Source organism: Miscanthus floridulus, chromosome 6 (genome assembly GCF_019320115.1).
Source record: "Miscanthus floridulus cultivar M001 chromosome 6, ASM1932011v1, whole genome shotgun sequence".
Lineage (NCBI taxonomy): Eukaryota > Viridiplantae > Streptophyta > Magnoliopsida > Poales > Poaceae > Miscanthus > Miscanthus floridulus.
Genome location: NC_089585.1, coordinates 19487722 through 19504046, shown reverse-complemented (window position 1 = coordinate 19504046; position 16325 = coordinate 19487722). Strand labels below are relative to the sequence as shown.

General features: G+C 43.1%; 1 protein-coding gene and 1 pseudogene across 1 annotated transcript; both read right to left on the bottom strand.

The window, feature by feature from the left end:
• Positions 1 to 2613: 2613 nt before the first annotated feature.
• LOC136457798 (uncharacterized) lies at positions 2614 to 6245 on the bottom strand. Its single transcript, XM_066457803.1, has 7 exons — positions 5888 to 6245; positions 4225 to 4401; positions 3980 to 4120; positions 3741 to 3842; positions 3599 to 3669; positions 3436 to 3503; positions 2614 to 3167 (listed from the first exon to the last, which is right to left on the bottom strand). Exons 1-7 carry the CDS (start codon positions 6071 to 6073, stop codon positions 2920 to 2922), a joined length of 993 nt encoding a protein of 330 aa, XP_066313900.1. The 5' UTR covers positions 6074 to 6245; the 3' UTR covers positions 2614 to 2919.
• A 1050-nt stretch (positions 6246 to 7295) lies between these two features.
• LOC136457796 (replication protein A 70 kDa DNA-binding subunit E-like) lies at positions 7296 to 9828 on the bottom strand (annotated as a pseudogene).
• Positions 9829 to 16325: the final 6497 nt, after the last annotated feature.

Below are 16325 nucleotides of genomic sequence, written 5' to 3'. Positions count from 1 at the left end.
CATAAATCATTTGCAGTACACATAAACTGTGGGTTTATCCGCTGGAACTAAAAAAAATGCCTTGATTCCATTAGATAACATGGGAATTTTTAAGCCTCCAAAACTGAATTAGCAATGCTTGATGGAAATTCAGACATCCAAACCACCGTGATTTGCTAACGACGTCACAGACACATGCGCGCAACGCAACACCTAACCTGCAGCCTACCTGGATATGAAATCTGAATTCCATGACTGCACAACCGCACAAGCTCTCTTCTTCCATAACAGTAGTGGCGAATGCTGGATATCAGCAGCTCCGTCCGCTCCTTCAAGCAGGCACTGCCCGACGCCCGGGCCTTGGTATTTGAGGCATTGACCTGCGCCACCCATCTTGCTGGAAGACAGTGAGTAATGAGGTGAATGGAAGCGGGTCGCGCGACCGGGTTCTCTCCGTCTGCATCCTAATGTGCTCTTCATGACCTGATGTTTCATGAATTACGATGACAGACGTTTCAGGATATGCCACAAGATAAACAAAATGTTAATAGAAGTAAGCGACGATCTGAGGAGCAACCTCAAGTTTCACGATGCCTTCCAAGCCCGCAAGTGTACTACTCGCGCTACCTACACTACCAACCAATCTACCACCTCCCTCGCTTGCTGTGTAGCTTGCGTTACCAATTCTATGTTGGATCATGCTAACACACTAACACAGTTCATTGCATTTTGCAGCCTCAGGAGTGATACATATTTATAGAGCATTCTTCTACCTGAGGATCCCCGTGTGCCCTGGTCATTCAGGCTGCTGTCCCTTCAGCGTCCTTGAGATAGTGCTTTCAAGTTTAGTACTTTTCTCTGGTATAATCAGTTACTCACATCACATGGCTTCTGTAGTCGGTAGTGATGAAGTCCATTCTAAAGGCAACTTTCTTATTTTTAATATGCTGCGAGACTGCTAGTTGTACTAGTCAAGTAATGTTTCACACAACCACTATGCCGTGCATGTACAGAGGTACCGCTCTGTATTCATGAAGAAAAAATTGGCTACATTTTGACTCAGTCGTTGGAACTGTATTGGTGAAGAAGAAAAAAATGAGAAACCCTGAATCATAAAGAAGGAGCAATTTTACTTGTAGTTGATCTCTTCCATAGTCTAGAGTTCAATAAAACCGAACCCATAAAGCATCTTGGCTCATCCGGCATGGCAAAACAATACTTGCCTTATGTAACACCATGAAATTATTTTGCTACTATGTTTAGCAATAACGAGTAAACGCATCATAATTCTTGGAGAACATTCAAATACCCCAAAGAGCCAGCTATATTAGAGTAATTATGTTAGAATTGAGTGTATAGCTTCTCACTTGTTATGGCTTGGACCTTTTATGGTGGATCTTGGGGTACAGATTCCTTTTTTCTACATTTTTCGAGAGAGAAAAACTTGGAGGAATTTGGATGGTTTGGAGGAATGCTGGAGGAATTTGTGAGAGAAAAACACTGTTCCGGATGAAAAAAGAAGCGGATCAAGCCGGGTTTAAGAACACGCGAAACCATCCAAATTCCTCCAGAATTCCTCCAAACGAACAGAATGATGTCAACAAGGAATTTTTTGTCGGGGGATAGGTCCCAATCCCCTCGAGGTGAAAAACTCTCAGTCCTCGTCCCCATGAATGCTCGCGGGAGAGGTTTGCATCCCATCCCTGCCCCCATTACAAAAGCAAAATTTGGACAGCAAAAGCAAATTCATGATGTCAAATCAATATGAATTGAACAAGCAAGATTTCATATTACAAGAGACATCTAATTTAGGGTTTAGTTTGCGATTTATACCACCAGTCTATGTGTTGAACTTTTGGTAGGATTTTAACAAGGCGACAGTAACTCTGAAGTTTGAACCTACGGTCAGGTTGTGGTTTTTTTACTGATGGATGCTGGCAGGCAAGAGGCAAGCGTCTGTTTTATGTGTGATGCAGGGATCGACGGTCTCTTGGGTACGATTGTTGTTTAGTTTACTGATGGATGTTGGCATCTCTCACCGGTCTCCCGTCTCTCCAGTCTCCAAATTCCAATGTGTGTAGTTTCGCCTAATATTGTGCATAGATGTGAAATATTGTTGGCGCAGAGAATCTCTTGGGTATGATTATTTGACACAAAAGGCTTAGGAGGTAGGAGTATGTACAATGTAGAGTCGAGGACAAATTTCACTCAATAATAGTCATGGGGATCTCATACTCCTGTATGGTAGTTTCAAGCATTCTTGCATCAGCTGAATGTGTCACGAGCACACAATATTCCATCCTCCCGATATATATAATAAAAAACCTGGACCAAAGCAGTACAACAAATCTTTCATGACAGCAGCTTATCAACATTTTGTTATGTTGGATAATCTTTACTACAGACGTTAAGGATAATCTCATCTCTTAGTTCTTTATATACCAATATATATATGTGCAGAAATACATCAGCCAGAAGGCCACCATGTTGACTTCAACTTCCAAATCAGAAGGAAATTGCAGTTAGTTCTTATGCATTCCTATAAGTTTACCCTAGCATGTTAAAAAGGATTTAGGACACAAACTGAAGTTGATGCACACATCCCTTTGGTGCACAGCAAACACAATTGTTACAAACGAAAACTAAAACCTGTAAAATCATTGATCTTCGTCCCCTTTTTTCCCTCGATGGGCCATTACATTTCAGAACACAAAACTGGAGCATAATGCACAGAGGAACACAAGATGAAGTGCTCATTTGCTCTTCTTAGCCTATGGTACAACACAAGACTTAATTCTACACCTCAGGTAGCTTTGTCCTACCAACAACTACAAAACTGCCACATTGCCGATCGTGTAACCACTCTGATGCACTTACATTCTGATAATAACCATGGCCAAAATTTCACTCAAGTTTAACCTCTTTGTAAAATGGGAAACCTCAGCTCTCATCATCCATATCAATGCTGGAGAGTAAGCTCTTCAATGTCTCGTATGTCATGAAGGCAATTCCAACACTAGGAACAACCTTGAGGTACTCAGGTGCAATACCTCTGTAGAAGCCACGCAGACCTTCCCTCTGCAAGATATCACGGATAGTTCTAGTTATGGTTGATTTCTGGACAGACGCTGTTCCAGCTGCTCCTTGAAGTTGCATCCGACGTTTTACAAGATCAAGGGGAAATGTCGCTGCAACAATGAATATAGAATTTAACATCCATTGTTGAAAACCATTTCTTTTATGATGTCATGCAATCAATTTGGCAATGCAAGTGGATAAATTTACGTTTGTCTATCCGCTTATAAAAGAAAATAGCTGCATAAGTGTGCTGCTAGCTCCTTCAACAGAGAACATTCTTGTGGTGCAAGCAATAATATAAGTGCATGTCATGGATTTGTTTATTCAGTAAAGAAAATATTGACAACGAAAATCATTAGGGATCAAATGTCAGTTTACCTGTTGATGATGCAATACCAGATAGACTCCCACAAAACAAGCTAACAACTGCAGTTGAATCATGGGGCCTGGTGCATTATGTCCATAGGCATCAGTTGGAATTTTGGGCAACACATTCAAGAGGGCATTACAATATAAAACAAAGAGTAATAATGATGAGCACCTTTCCATTTGCCAATGAGACCTCAGTGATTCATAGACAGAAAAGCTGATTGCTATACTAGGTGCGACTCCCTGTAATTCCTGAAAGTTACTGGCAACCCAACATTAAAAAAACATATATAAGTAAAAGGTCCATGACCTACCAACAACGTGGCCCCAAGACCTTTGTACAATCCTTTGACACCCTCATCTCTACAAATTGTAGACACCGCATGGAAGATGCCCTTGTAATACCTAGTGGTTGTCTGCAGAAATTTAGAGGAAAAGACTAATATAAACCCTTGGTCCATAAAGCAACACCATGCAAAGCTGATTTAAAGGAGTACAAAATTGACCAGGTGTTAATTTTATTCAGGATATAAGATATAATACTGAATATTACCTGTGTCGCCAAACGAGTACGGACAACATCCAACGGGTAAGTTAAAGATGCAGCAGTTATTCCCGCCAAACCACCACCAAGCAAACGTACAACACCAACATTATTTGAGTCCGTATCCAGGCCAGGAACCGTTTGGAGAAGCTGAAATGCTTATCTAAAATCAGGTCATGAAAATAGTATTGAATGCTGAAGCTCACTATGTAATGTTTTATTTAAGTGCTAAAGCACAGAACCTTGGTGCTTACATTTTTGTAGCGCTCATATGAATAGAAGCTGATGGCAGAATAAGGTAAGCGGTGTACAATTGTCACTAAATTCCCTTTCCAAAAGGCTCCAAACCCTTCTTCTCGAAAAATTCGTGAAGCCTCATGCCATATGCTATACTTCTTTAGAGTCGCAACATCTGAATGCATACCAGCTACCTGTCAAATCAGCATGGAACAGACTTGTATAAGAAATTTCAATGTCAAGAACCTGTTTCTTGTGAATCAATATCAGATCAGGCATGCACACACAATTAATTCATAACAACTGCAGTAGTTAAATATTGTGAAGCAGAAATAAAGAGGTTAGGACACTCATTAAGCATCAGAATGGATTGCTGAGTAAAAGAGAACAATGATAAATGCAAAACTGCAAAATTTCCTATATGATACTGTGTTGAACATTTATTAAATGTGTGCAATTGGCAAGGTTAATTAATGTCTCCACCTATCTACAAAAAGTGATGTAAGTTTCCATATATGATAGAAACAATTTGTTTATTAATCAGAATGTAGATCATAAAATTCCTTTTTAGCCTATTTAGTACAATTCTAATAGCAAATGTAGTATTCATGTTCATTGAAAAGAGATGTCCTGTAACATGCTTGCTTAGTTACTTTCATGATATACTATGTACTTCAAATTGCAGGATGAAGTAAACTCACTGGATACTAACACAAGGGGAAACCTACTTTTTTTCTTTTAGTTTACACATTCAATGATTATTCATGATAACTTCAGTCCCTGCAAACCAAAAATCCTACAATGGGGAAAAAAAATTTGTTCTGAATGGCTAATAACCTTATACAGGTTGAGTCCTATAAGCCTTATAAGTATCCTAAGTCCTATAAGCCTTCCAATTCTACTATGAGATGAAAATACATTTTTAACATTTGTTTCAATCCTCTATCTAACACATCTTTCTGGAGAATCTGCATCTAGTATTCTAGTGTATGCAAATACAACTTATAATCAAACAGAAGAACTTGCAAAAGCGACAATACACAAAAGCTGTCTTGTCCCTCTTAGCTTCTGATCCCTACGACTAGCGAAATGGCTAGGTATCTTGTTCTTAGCATATGATTCCTTTCAATGACCATGAAGAGCAGCGACAAGGTGCACTAACAACACCCCAAAGAAGGAAGATATGATTTCCCTAAGTCTCACATCAGATAAGTTGTTACTCCATTCTTTTTTAGACCAAACAGAATTTCAAAACAACGGATGGCATTGCTTTCACCCACTGACAATGAACCTCAGGGCCACGCAAAAGGGAGATTGCTTTTTGGGCAGAATCTCCTCCATAACAATCATTAAAGCACTAGTGAATCAACTAGTAAAAACAAACAGATATACATATCTTTCTTAATTAGCTCCATGTGGCTACTACTGCTAGCCTCCACCAACCATTTGTAACTGAAAACAGGGGACGAATTTCCGTGCACAATTTCCCCATAGAGCACCAAACAAAAACAAAAGGGACTAAGATAAGGATGCCTCTTGCGTGTGGACGTATAATGGTGTAAGCCCCCAATCCCTTCCCCGCCACTCTTCGATTCCAATCCGTACCATAACGCTTATATACAGCATAAAAACGTAATGTAAAGTCTTGTAATTACAGATATAGGCTGGGAGAAATTCCACCTGGAAGAGGATGGTGAGCCGCGCGAGGGGCGCGGTGCACGTCTTGCTGACGGCGCCCGCGAACCCTCCGGCGGCGAGGTGCGCCGCCGTGCCGATGTGGTGCTGCTCCTGGCAGCGGCCCACGGCTGCGCGGCTGCCGCCGCCGCCGCCGTCGACGACGCCGCCCACGCGCGCCTCCGTCTGCATCGGGCGCGCGCTCGGACGGATAAGGCTAGGGTCCGCGGCCGGTGTGAACGCTCCTCGCGGGGTTGCGGCGCGGCGACGAGGTCGAGGGGAGGGGAGGAGCGGAATTCGAAGCTGCGAGGGTGGGCGCGTTGTGGTTGTGGCTTCCGCCTCCGCACGTTTCTCTGCTCTAACCTCTGTCGCTCTTCTTTCTATGTTTTTTTTCTTTTTTTTAAAAAAAAGAAGAATTTTCGGACCCGGCACAAATCCGACTCGGATTTCGAATTCGTATATGATTTCATCAGAAATTTTACTGGTATATTCTATCTATATATAGTATACAGTAGTATGTAGCCAAGTGGACCACGTGCAGCTATTTTTTATTAATTTATTTATCCAGGACAATGCCAAGGCCAGGCGCAATGAAGATAGTACTAGTAAGCAATCTGAAATTCTAAATGTTGTTTTAAAAAAAAAAGATGGAAGTTTTGGTCAGCTACTTCATGGCAGCGACAGGTCCTTTAGCGCATTATCTAATTATATTACTACTATACTAGTACTGTGTTGAACGGCTTACCCTATATTTGATTTGTTCGGCTTCTTTTTTTTTCAGTCGGTATAATATTTTTTTCTCACAACAATTTAATCAGAACAGTATTTTTCAGCAATATTCTATCAGCCGAACCGGGCGAGGAGCTGGCCTGGACCCTGGAGCATGGCGATGTAGTAAGGGTCACGTGGATCACAAGCGACTAGGATGGCTGAACGCCCTCGTTTATTCCTTTTTAAAAGAAATTATTCGCTTAATAATCAACCAAAAAGATGCATACACCGTTCATTTTCTGCAAGCCGCTGCTGCGTCGTGATATGACAAGTTGTTTCAAAGGTCCAAGTCCCAACAGGATAGGACAGCAGCATCAGCACACAGCACGAAACCATGGAACAGCGGGAGCAACAGCCCCTAGATTGTCGAGAAAACCAGAATCCCCCGAGACTCAGAGAGAGAGAGGGAGAGCATCCCGTGCCTGCATCACTTGCTAGCGTCGCTGCCACAACACTTTTTACATTCTTCAGGGGGGAAAAGCAATAGAGATGGTGCGATGCGATGCTAATGGATCAGGATTAGCAGCGTAACTTGCCGTGCGACAACGCGATTAGCACTCGCCAAAGCAGTCTGAGGAAAGTAAACTATGCAGGGCAACGAGGCCCTACTTCATTTTTATTTGGAAGAAAGACCACCGCCTCATCCATTCTCAGTCTCAACAAACTTGATCAGCAGGTTCAGAAGTTTCTTTCTAGAGTACACTCTACTTTCAGAAAATTTGATGCAAATTTCTTCTAAAGATCACATTACATCCTACAAATTGTGTTTCATTTCGTTCCAAAAGGAAAGGATGAAAAAGGGATATCATTTTTCTACCTTCTTAACATTTTTTAGGGGACTCGGGCTGCAGGATGCAGAAGAGCTCTCAACCTCTGGCTCTTCACCACCAACGGCTGCTTCCATCTCTTCTTTGATCACCATCTTCTCCTAACATCAATTGGCAAATTAAAAACCAACTTGATCAGAAAACTAGGAGTTTTTCTACTATGCAAACTGTGTATCATTTCTTTTCAAAATGAAAAGACAATTAAAGGGCCGTCACGTTCTACCTTCTTCACTTGTGAACTGGAGCCATGGGATGCATAAGAGCCCTCATCCTGTGACAAATCACTATGATAACCACTATCGAGCAGCTGCAGCTCATCATCGTTCAGGACGTGCTTCACCACGAAGCACCCATTGCCAAAGTCCACAACAAAGGCACATCTCTGTTGCGAACTGATGACAGCTGAGATGCCATCACCTGTGACCTTTCCAATAAGCTCTGCTGCAACACCTACAAGCTTTTGTGCTGGACCATCAAATATCATGACATTCATAGAGCCTGTCTCATCTTCCATCACTGCATCCAGCTTGTACCTTACATAGCAACAACATCAACCTGGTAAGATCTTTCAAAAGGAAAACACAACATGTTGCTGCATATGAAAACTACGAATTGAGCAGCCATGTGGGAATGGAAGAAATAGTCTTTCAGATTCTCACCTAACAGATAACTTGTTATTTGGACAACCATCGTTGCACAAGAATTTGCTTCCATCCCAACTGATCGAGTGATGGCAGTGAAAGCATGACTGGTATGACCGACCTTTTATTGGAGTCTATGCCTTTCAAGGTGGCTCTGCACAACCAGGTGCGCTGCCATAGAGAAAAGGGGACAGATAAGTGAGCAAGACATATGGTTTGAATCTGATCAAAGGGCGCCACCTAACCTGTAATTCATCTGAATTGAGGTTTCTCAGCTGCTTTATTGTTCGCCAGCTATCAATTAACTTAGTTGGATTTACAGGTTTTTTGAAGCCGACATGGGAGGCAATCGATCGGTTTATATGGACCATCCAAGCTGCATACACATAGAACTATTAGCTCTGGCCTTATGTAGCCTTGATCAGCATTTCTGCTCAAGTATAAATGATTGAGTTCAGTCAGTCCACACCTTGCACGGAACTTTTGCACCTCCTCTACATCCAAATCCAGGAAGTATTTTGAAGCTGAAGTTGAGTGAACTATAAATCCTATTTCTAAATAGCATGATGGTGAGATGAGATTTGAAAAAAAAACAGGGAAAGGACGATATTATGCCGTTAAAGAAATAACTGAGAGTATAGATCAGACCTTTGTAGCGCTCAACAAGCATCCCTGCAAAAATAGCAACAATTGGGATTTTTCGGTCTTGATTGAAAACCTGCTCTGCGTTGAAATTGTGACCCAGATCTCCATAGAGAGTGACATTCAATTGCTTTCCCCTGTAAACAGTAATACATAAAGTAAGGTGCTGGCACAAAAGTAAAATGATGATTTGGAAGGAAGATTAGTAAACCATCACCCCAAATCACGCAGATGTATGTTGCGAAAAGATATGTTACACAAACCATCCCACTTCCAAGTCCACCCCTCATCTTCAATGGATACTATCTGGCCAATAACACCTGCCATGCCAGCAAGCAAGCAAGTAAAAGGGTCAATTCAGGCATGTGCAAACAATTTGCAATGATATTATCAGTTCCCAAGAAAATCCACCTGTAAGCTCGTGTCTTTGTCCCTAGAAGAAACATCACCAAAATCAACAAACTCAAAGCTATGGAGAGGTATCGAAGAACCGGCGCGATCGTTAATCTCATCCACCTCTGTCTGTTCTCCCATGCTAATCACTAAACCATTGCTGCAGGCCATGTAGGACTTTAGTTTTTTGCCCACTTCAAAATTCGACAAGGCATAGACCTTCCCTTCAACTAGCTGGTGTTTGAGTCGCTTCGTGTCGCAGGGACGCGCCCACGCTTGCATAACTACACCCTACAAAATTACAAATCACCAGGGCGAAAAACATATTAAGTGTGCTGATACTGAAAAATCAGGCACTAGAAGTGTGCTACTTTGGTGACCAATCGGTTTAGTATGGACTAAAGAACTTCAGGTTGGGGAATGGACTGGCTCACCTCGCCGTCGATCAGGAGGCAGCGGAGACCGTATTCCTCGCCAGTTTTTGGATTGGAGGCCACCCAAATCCTGGAGACGCGCACCCGGACTCTGCTCCTATAACCGTGGCATCCGAGGGTTAACTGAGACAATGGGGTGAAGGCACCTTGAACTTGTGATGGACCACGCATTCCGGCCTGGGGGCTCAAGCTTGTCCTCATCCCTAACCCTGAGCTGCACGAGAACAAAGAACAGAACACAGGTGACAGATCAGTATAGAGCTAGAGTCGCAGAGACAGAGAGACACCAAAACCAGAGACGAGCCTTTCTACAGCCTGCGTTTAGTTCGCGAAATTTGGGAAATTGGTTACGGTAGCATTTTTATTTTTATTTGATAATTATTTTCTTCGTCCTAATTTATCTGTCGTTTTTTATGTCCGTACCACGACTTTGACTTAATTTGTATAAAATATGTGTAACATTTGTGTCTCTAAATAAATTTGTTAAAAAACTAGATTCAAAGATCTTTCCAATGATGCTAATTATATATCATAAATAATAATATTTTTTAATATATATTTTGTTAAAGTTGTTTTTCGGGAAGCGAGAACGACAAATATTCTGGGACGGAGGGAATAGTGTTCAATTATGGACTAATTAGACTCAAAACGTTCGTTTCGTGATTTTCAACTAAACTGTGCAATTAATTTTTTTTCGTCTACATTTAATATTTCATACACGTATCGCAAGATTCGATGTGATGGATACTGTAGCACTTTTTGAAAAAAAAAATAGAAACTAAAGGAGGCCTTAAAAAATTCATGCGGGGGTAAAAATAAACCGCCGAATCAAGTTACTGCGCTATCCAGGTTCATAGTGAAAGGGGGGAAATGAAGCGTCGAATCCTAGGCTAGCGAACGCATGCCGCTTCAAGAACTAGAGGCATCGTACTCATCACCGACTGGATTTCAAGAAGAAACGACCAAGACGAGGTTTTTTTTGGTTGAGATCAAGACGAGGTAACAGTAAGGGGGCTACGTTCGGCTGGTGTAGTGGTGTACAGGGCGCTCACGACTAACTTGACAGGAGAGAAAAATCGTAACAGCAGCCTAACAGAGCCCAACAAACTGGTGTACCTCGCCTGGTGGAGCGACGGCGGCGCAGCATGTCTCACCTCCACCGGCCAGAGAGGAAGAGAATGCACCCGTTCGTGCAGAGCAGAAGTTAAGAGCATGGTTAATGACCCAGCCAGCAGCAGGCTGTTTGCTACAGCCATGTCAGCTATAGATTCTAAGAAACACTCGTACGATAGGCTGACTGATAAGCTAGCGTTTAGCATGTTTTTTTAAAGAATTAATTATTTGATGCTTTATAGGTGCACATCATCTGCTGTGGCTATATCTTTGTGGTTATTTCATCAAACATGAGAACAGCGTAATGAAATACTATGTCTCTCTCTGTTCTGATTTTTTTAATCGCGATGAACCGATGCAAGAATATGAGTCGACTTCTTCTCTCTCATTCTTTGAGTCGATTAGAGCGTGGTTAATAAGCCAGCCAGCAGCCGGCGGTACGCTGAGCCATGTCATCTCAAGGCAGCGTATGCAAATATGCGAATAATAAGCTGGTGTTTAGGTTGGCTGTTAGTTTTCCTTTATTGAATACTTTATTTGCATGTGCATCTCATCTCTTGTGGCTACATCTTTGTTGCCCCTTGTAATGCCAGGCAAGAAAACAGACCTGGTGGGAGCATAGGATCCAGAGGAGGGGACGGGGGGCCACCAAAACAGCAGCTCTGTCGCTCGTACAGGATGGGAGCAGGCGATTGTGTCCTGGGAAGTGCCCTTCAGCCGGGTGGCAAGGCTACCGCCCGCTTCCTTCTCTCTCATCTGTTCTTCCTCCTCCAGCTCAGATTCTGTTGACGTGGACTCCTTCGCCGTCGGCTTCCAGTCGATCAGTATACTTGCTCTTAGTGCAGTGGTATGAATCGATTCATGGTGGGACTCATGAGTCGCTTTTGGCTTGCTACTGGAGAAGCCCTAATCTTGTGGTTATTTGCCCATCCATCAGGCATCAAGTATGGAGCTGACAGGAAGCATCCAAAGAAAATAGGAAAGAAAGAAGAGCAGCTAGAACCTGGAGCAGCCGGTGGGCGGCAGCCGAGCGAGCCTCGGCAGTCCGTCATCCACTCATCCTGCTCCCCGGCTTCATGTACTCTTGCCGCCGTAGAAGAACGACGAGTCGCGTACCCGTCCTACTGTCAGTGCTAGTCTGCTTCCTTGCTGCCGCAAGAGCGTAGTGCGCGCGGTCGAGCGAGACTAGGGGCTTCGCACGGGATCGTTCGGTGGGGAACGAAGCGTCTTCTTTTCGCCCGCAGCTGGCTGGATGCGGGCTGTGTCGTCAGATTCAGCCTGGCAAACAGCAGAGCGCCGGCCCGTTTTCTCTCTCCTTTTCCCTCCCTGTCAGATCATGTCTTTTTCCTACGTGGCCTCAATTCAGCCGGCTGACTCAGCCTTATAATATTTGCTCTGCACGAATAGGTAAGTCTCGCTTTTTAAGACCATACTAGTGAAGATGTGAAATTACACATGTGCCATTGTTGTCTCCTACTCAACACACACCTAGAACTTAAAAGAACCATCTAGAATCTCTACTGGAAATGCAGAGTTAACATAATTTTTTAATTGCATGTGTATTGTTTTATTGGTGGGTTCTATCATAAAGCTTATCTTTAATCTAGATTTATATGTTTTTAAGATAAGATTTAAACCACAGGATCATATGTTTTTTTTGAACGGAGGAAATAGCAAGTATTGTATTTTATTCACTTGGAAGAGAGTGTGCAAGTAGTAAGCCTGGGCGTTTGGGTTACCCGATTTTTTCGGGTCGGGTAATTCGGGTAATTCAAAATTCGGGTAATGAAAATTGCTACCCGATATTACCCCCGAAAAAACACTACCCGCAAATTCGGATACCCGATAATTCGGGTTCGGGTTCGGGTATTACCCGATATACCCAAATTTACAGAAAACAACCAACTACACTAAATTTCAGTAGCGATCTATACATAATTTCAGTAGCAATTTGTATAGAATTTCAATAGCAATTTGTACAGAATAATATATTACAGTCACTCATTCAAATAGAGAGAATTATATTCTAATAAAGTGATAAGTTAAATGGTTCAGCTAACAACACATGATAAATACAAAGACAAAAACAAATCTTTGGGTAGTTCGGGTAGTTTGGGTACCGGGGGATATTACCCGAATTACCCAAACTAATTTCGGGTAATCAAAATCGCTATCCGAATTTGGGATCGGGTACCTCGGGTTCGGGTAATTCGGGTCCGGGTTCGGATAATTCGGGTACGGGTAATGGGTATCGGGTATTTTGCCCAGGCTTAGCAAGTAGTATGCTTGCACGTCTCTCGGAAAAACATAAATCTCTGACTATTTGGCCCGCTTTACCTATAAATGTGCAGTCTCTCGAAAAACCACAAATCTTTGACTATTTGGCCCACTTTGCCTATAAATGTGCGCAGCCACTCCTTTTATCTCTTTCTTTATTTATTACCTCACGTCTCTAAATCGGCTGGCGATTTCATCTTATCGTTGGGGATGCCAAAAGTAAATATGAGTAGTATACCTATGCCGTGAAAAGTGAAAACTAGGTAAGTTAATACAAGAATCAAATAAAATATTTATAGAATATTAGATTGAATTATAGAGGATGTGTGGCCAAACAATCAGTATGACGTGGATTTTGTATGTTGATGTACTGAAAATAGTAATTATACGTGGTGAAAGATGATGTAATACTTATTGGGATTATGTGGCATTTAATGGGGTATAACATATGGATAGCTTACATGTTGCTGAGATTAAAAATTTATGGTGTTTATATAGAGTATTTATACGTACATCGACGATCAATGTATTGCTGTCCTATTCGCTTGAACTTATCAACCGGCTTATTAGCTAGAATGTACAGTATTTTAAGTTATGAATAAAATTGAGATTGTTTGATTTTTAGAGCTGCTTCAATGTGGTTCAAAATCGAAGGATAAGCCACTCAAATCGAACCATACACACGTTGCGACGATCGAACCTTGCGTGTCAGAACGAGAATCGACTCTTGCATACTAGTCCATCACGCGCGCCATCGCGCGCGCCGACAAATCACCCGATTAAGGCGTAGGTAAAAAAATATGTTTAATATTTGGACGGAAACAATATTAGGAGTCTAATATAGATACGTCATGCATAAAAAATTAAAGATTTGAGCTCTTTTTATATTTAATACGATAAGACTATTCAAAAACGAAGAGTGATCTATGCTTGGATCAGTAGAACGACAGCACTGTATCTCGGTGATGTAATAACCAATCTAAAATCTTTAGCTTTGGCGTCCACATATTTCGGCCAACATGCATAGTTTTCCAAGGTTTTCTACTTTGTATTTTGGAATCCATAAATAGCAGACATATCTGACCTTGCAGAGTTTGGTGTTCTGTTATTGTCATAGGGAAAAGCAATCAAGTTTCAATCCAAAACTAAAATTAGAATTAGAAAGAAAACACAAAAATACCCTGATGCCTTTTAGCTCTATCTATTTCATTTGTCGTCGGTAGGACCATCCAGTTTAACGTGCACAAAGAAATCTCAATTCCAATTCATCTGTGTAATGTAACGACTAAGAATAACATGCTTAAGTGATCTGTTTATGAACGTCAAGAAGAAAAGAACGCAAGTATCTGCAAACTAACTATGCATGCTCTTCATTCAAGTAGAGGGGTCAGTGCGCTCAAAGCCACCAAACTGATCTGATGTGGACACGTGCCAGTCTGAATGTCACACACACCAAACTGGCATGGACATAGAAACCCTAGAGTATGAACCAATTAAATTGGAGGGGAAATCAGAGAAATCAAAACTAAAATTAGAGGAGGTCCAAGTACCTGCTAGTCTGAGGGAGCGGCTACGTCGGGAGAAGTCACTGGGCTCAGTAAAGGTCAGCGGGAGGGTTGAACCAATTAAATTGGAGGGGAAATGAGAGAAATCAAAACTGAAATTAGAGGAGGTCCGAGTACCTACGAGGCTGAAGGAGTGCCTGCCTCTGGAGAAGCTGCTGGGGTCAGTAAAGGTGTGTGTGTGGAGGGGGGGGGGGAGAACAGCCAGCTAGGGTTTCGTGGAAGCAGTAGCAAACGCGGACTGGCGGGAGGAGGCAGCGCCGGGGGTGCAGGCACGAAAAACAACCAGAATAATGAAAAGGAGACGTCGCATTATACATTTTTTAGTGGGCAGTGGGTAAAATATATCTTTCAAATACAAATGTTATACTGGCTATACAATATATTATGTCACTGCCATTCGGAGGCACAAACACCAACCATCAAAAAATTAGCGTCAAGGCTAACCTTTTTTCATGATGCCAGGACGTAGCAGGTAGCTTCCAATTTCTCTATTATCTTGGTGATGATCCTATGACTTAGGAAACCAAACCTGAAAAGTTGACACCAAATTAGGAAACAGAGAACCTTTTTTCATGCTGCTAGAATGTACGATTTATAGAAGGGGACAATGCTCCTTTCCAATTTAAAAGGCCATCACCTGGGGCTGTAGCGCGGCAAGCCAACAGGAAGCGGAGAATCGAAGGACACAGCAGGAGGATGAAATACAAATAACGGAGTAATGGTCGTGGCGTCGATAAAGCGAAGCCAAGCGCCGGCAATGTGGAGGAGTAAGACCTGGCGTCGATGAATCGAAGGTCAGCACCGGCAGCAAGAACGAAATCTTGTTTGGTTCTGGCATTGCATCGAGCAGCTGAAAGGCACAGAAGGACCTAACAATTATTTAAACAGGGAAAAAATTTAAATGGAACCCATATACCTAGGCATAGCAGTGTTGAGGCAAGACAAGCCTGGAAATCAAGAATTGGATTCAATGAGCATAATCATCTCCATCAACAAATCTACATGGCTCCACCGTCTCGATCTATTCGTCCTCCTGTTCTGTCCTGGGCATACACAGAGGCCAGAGAGAAGGAAGGGAAGAGGATAACCAAATATTATAGAGAAATATTACCTGCACAAATCTTGCGCAACCCTTAGCGCGGCTCACAGTGTAGCCTGGGCACACCTAGGTGAGACGTCGTAGCAGCAGGCAGAGGCGTATCTGGTGCACGACATGTTAGTCATGGAGAATCGCAAGCTAGGGTTTCGTGAAGTAGAGGAGCAAACGCGGACCGGCGTGAGGAGGCGGCACTGGGGGTTGGCACTCCCGTGACATCCAGCGCAGGCCGGCCACGGCGAGGCATGGCCAGGGACGCCCACCGGCAGGGCCGACGCGCTGCAGTGTGCCGTAGGCCGGAGGTGCCGTGTCAGCGCGAGCAAGCCGCACGCGAGGCTCTGCGGTGCCGAGGGCCGGCCAGCACGCGGCGACGTCTAGAGAGAGAGGAAGAGGGAGAGGAAGGCAGGGGCGCGGCCCAGCGGGAGCGGCGGCAGGTCGGGGCAACGAGCGAGGGAGAGAATGGGCGAGGAGAGGGACGGGATATTTTGAGAAGCTTCAGGAAGGTGAAGCAGAAGCCGGATATATATTTGGCTGATCAGATTCGAACGAGAAGCTAGAGAAGCTAGGAAAAAGCAGAGTCGAAGGCAAAGCAGGTGAAGAGAATCAGGAGGAGCCGCTTCCGATAAAATCCGATCGAAGAGATCTGGGCCTTCGACCGCGAGATCGGGCGGCGGGGAGAATTTCG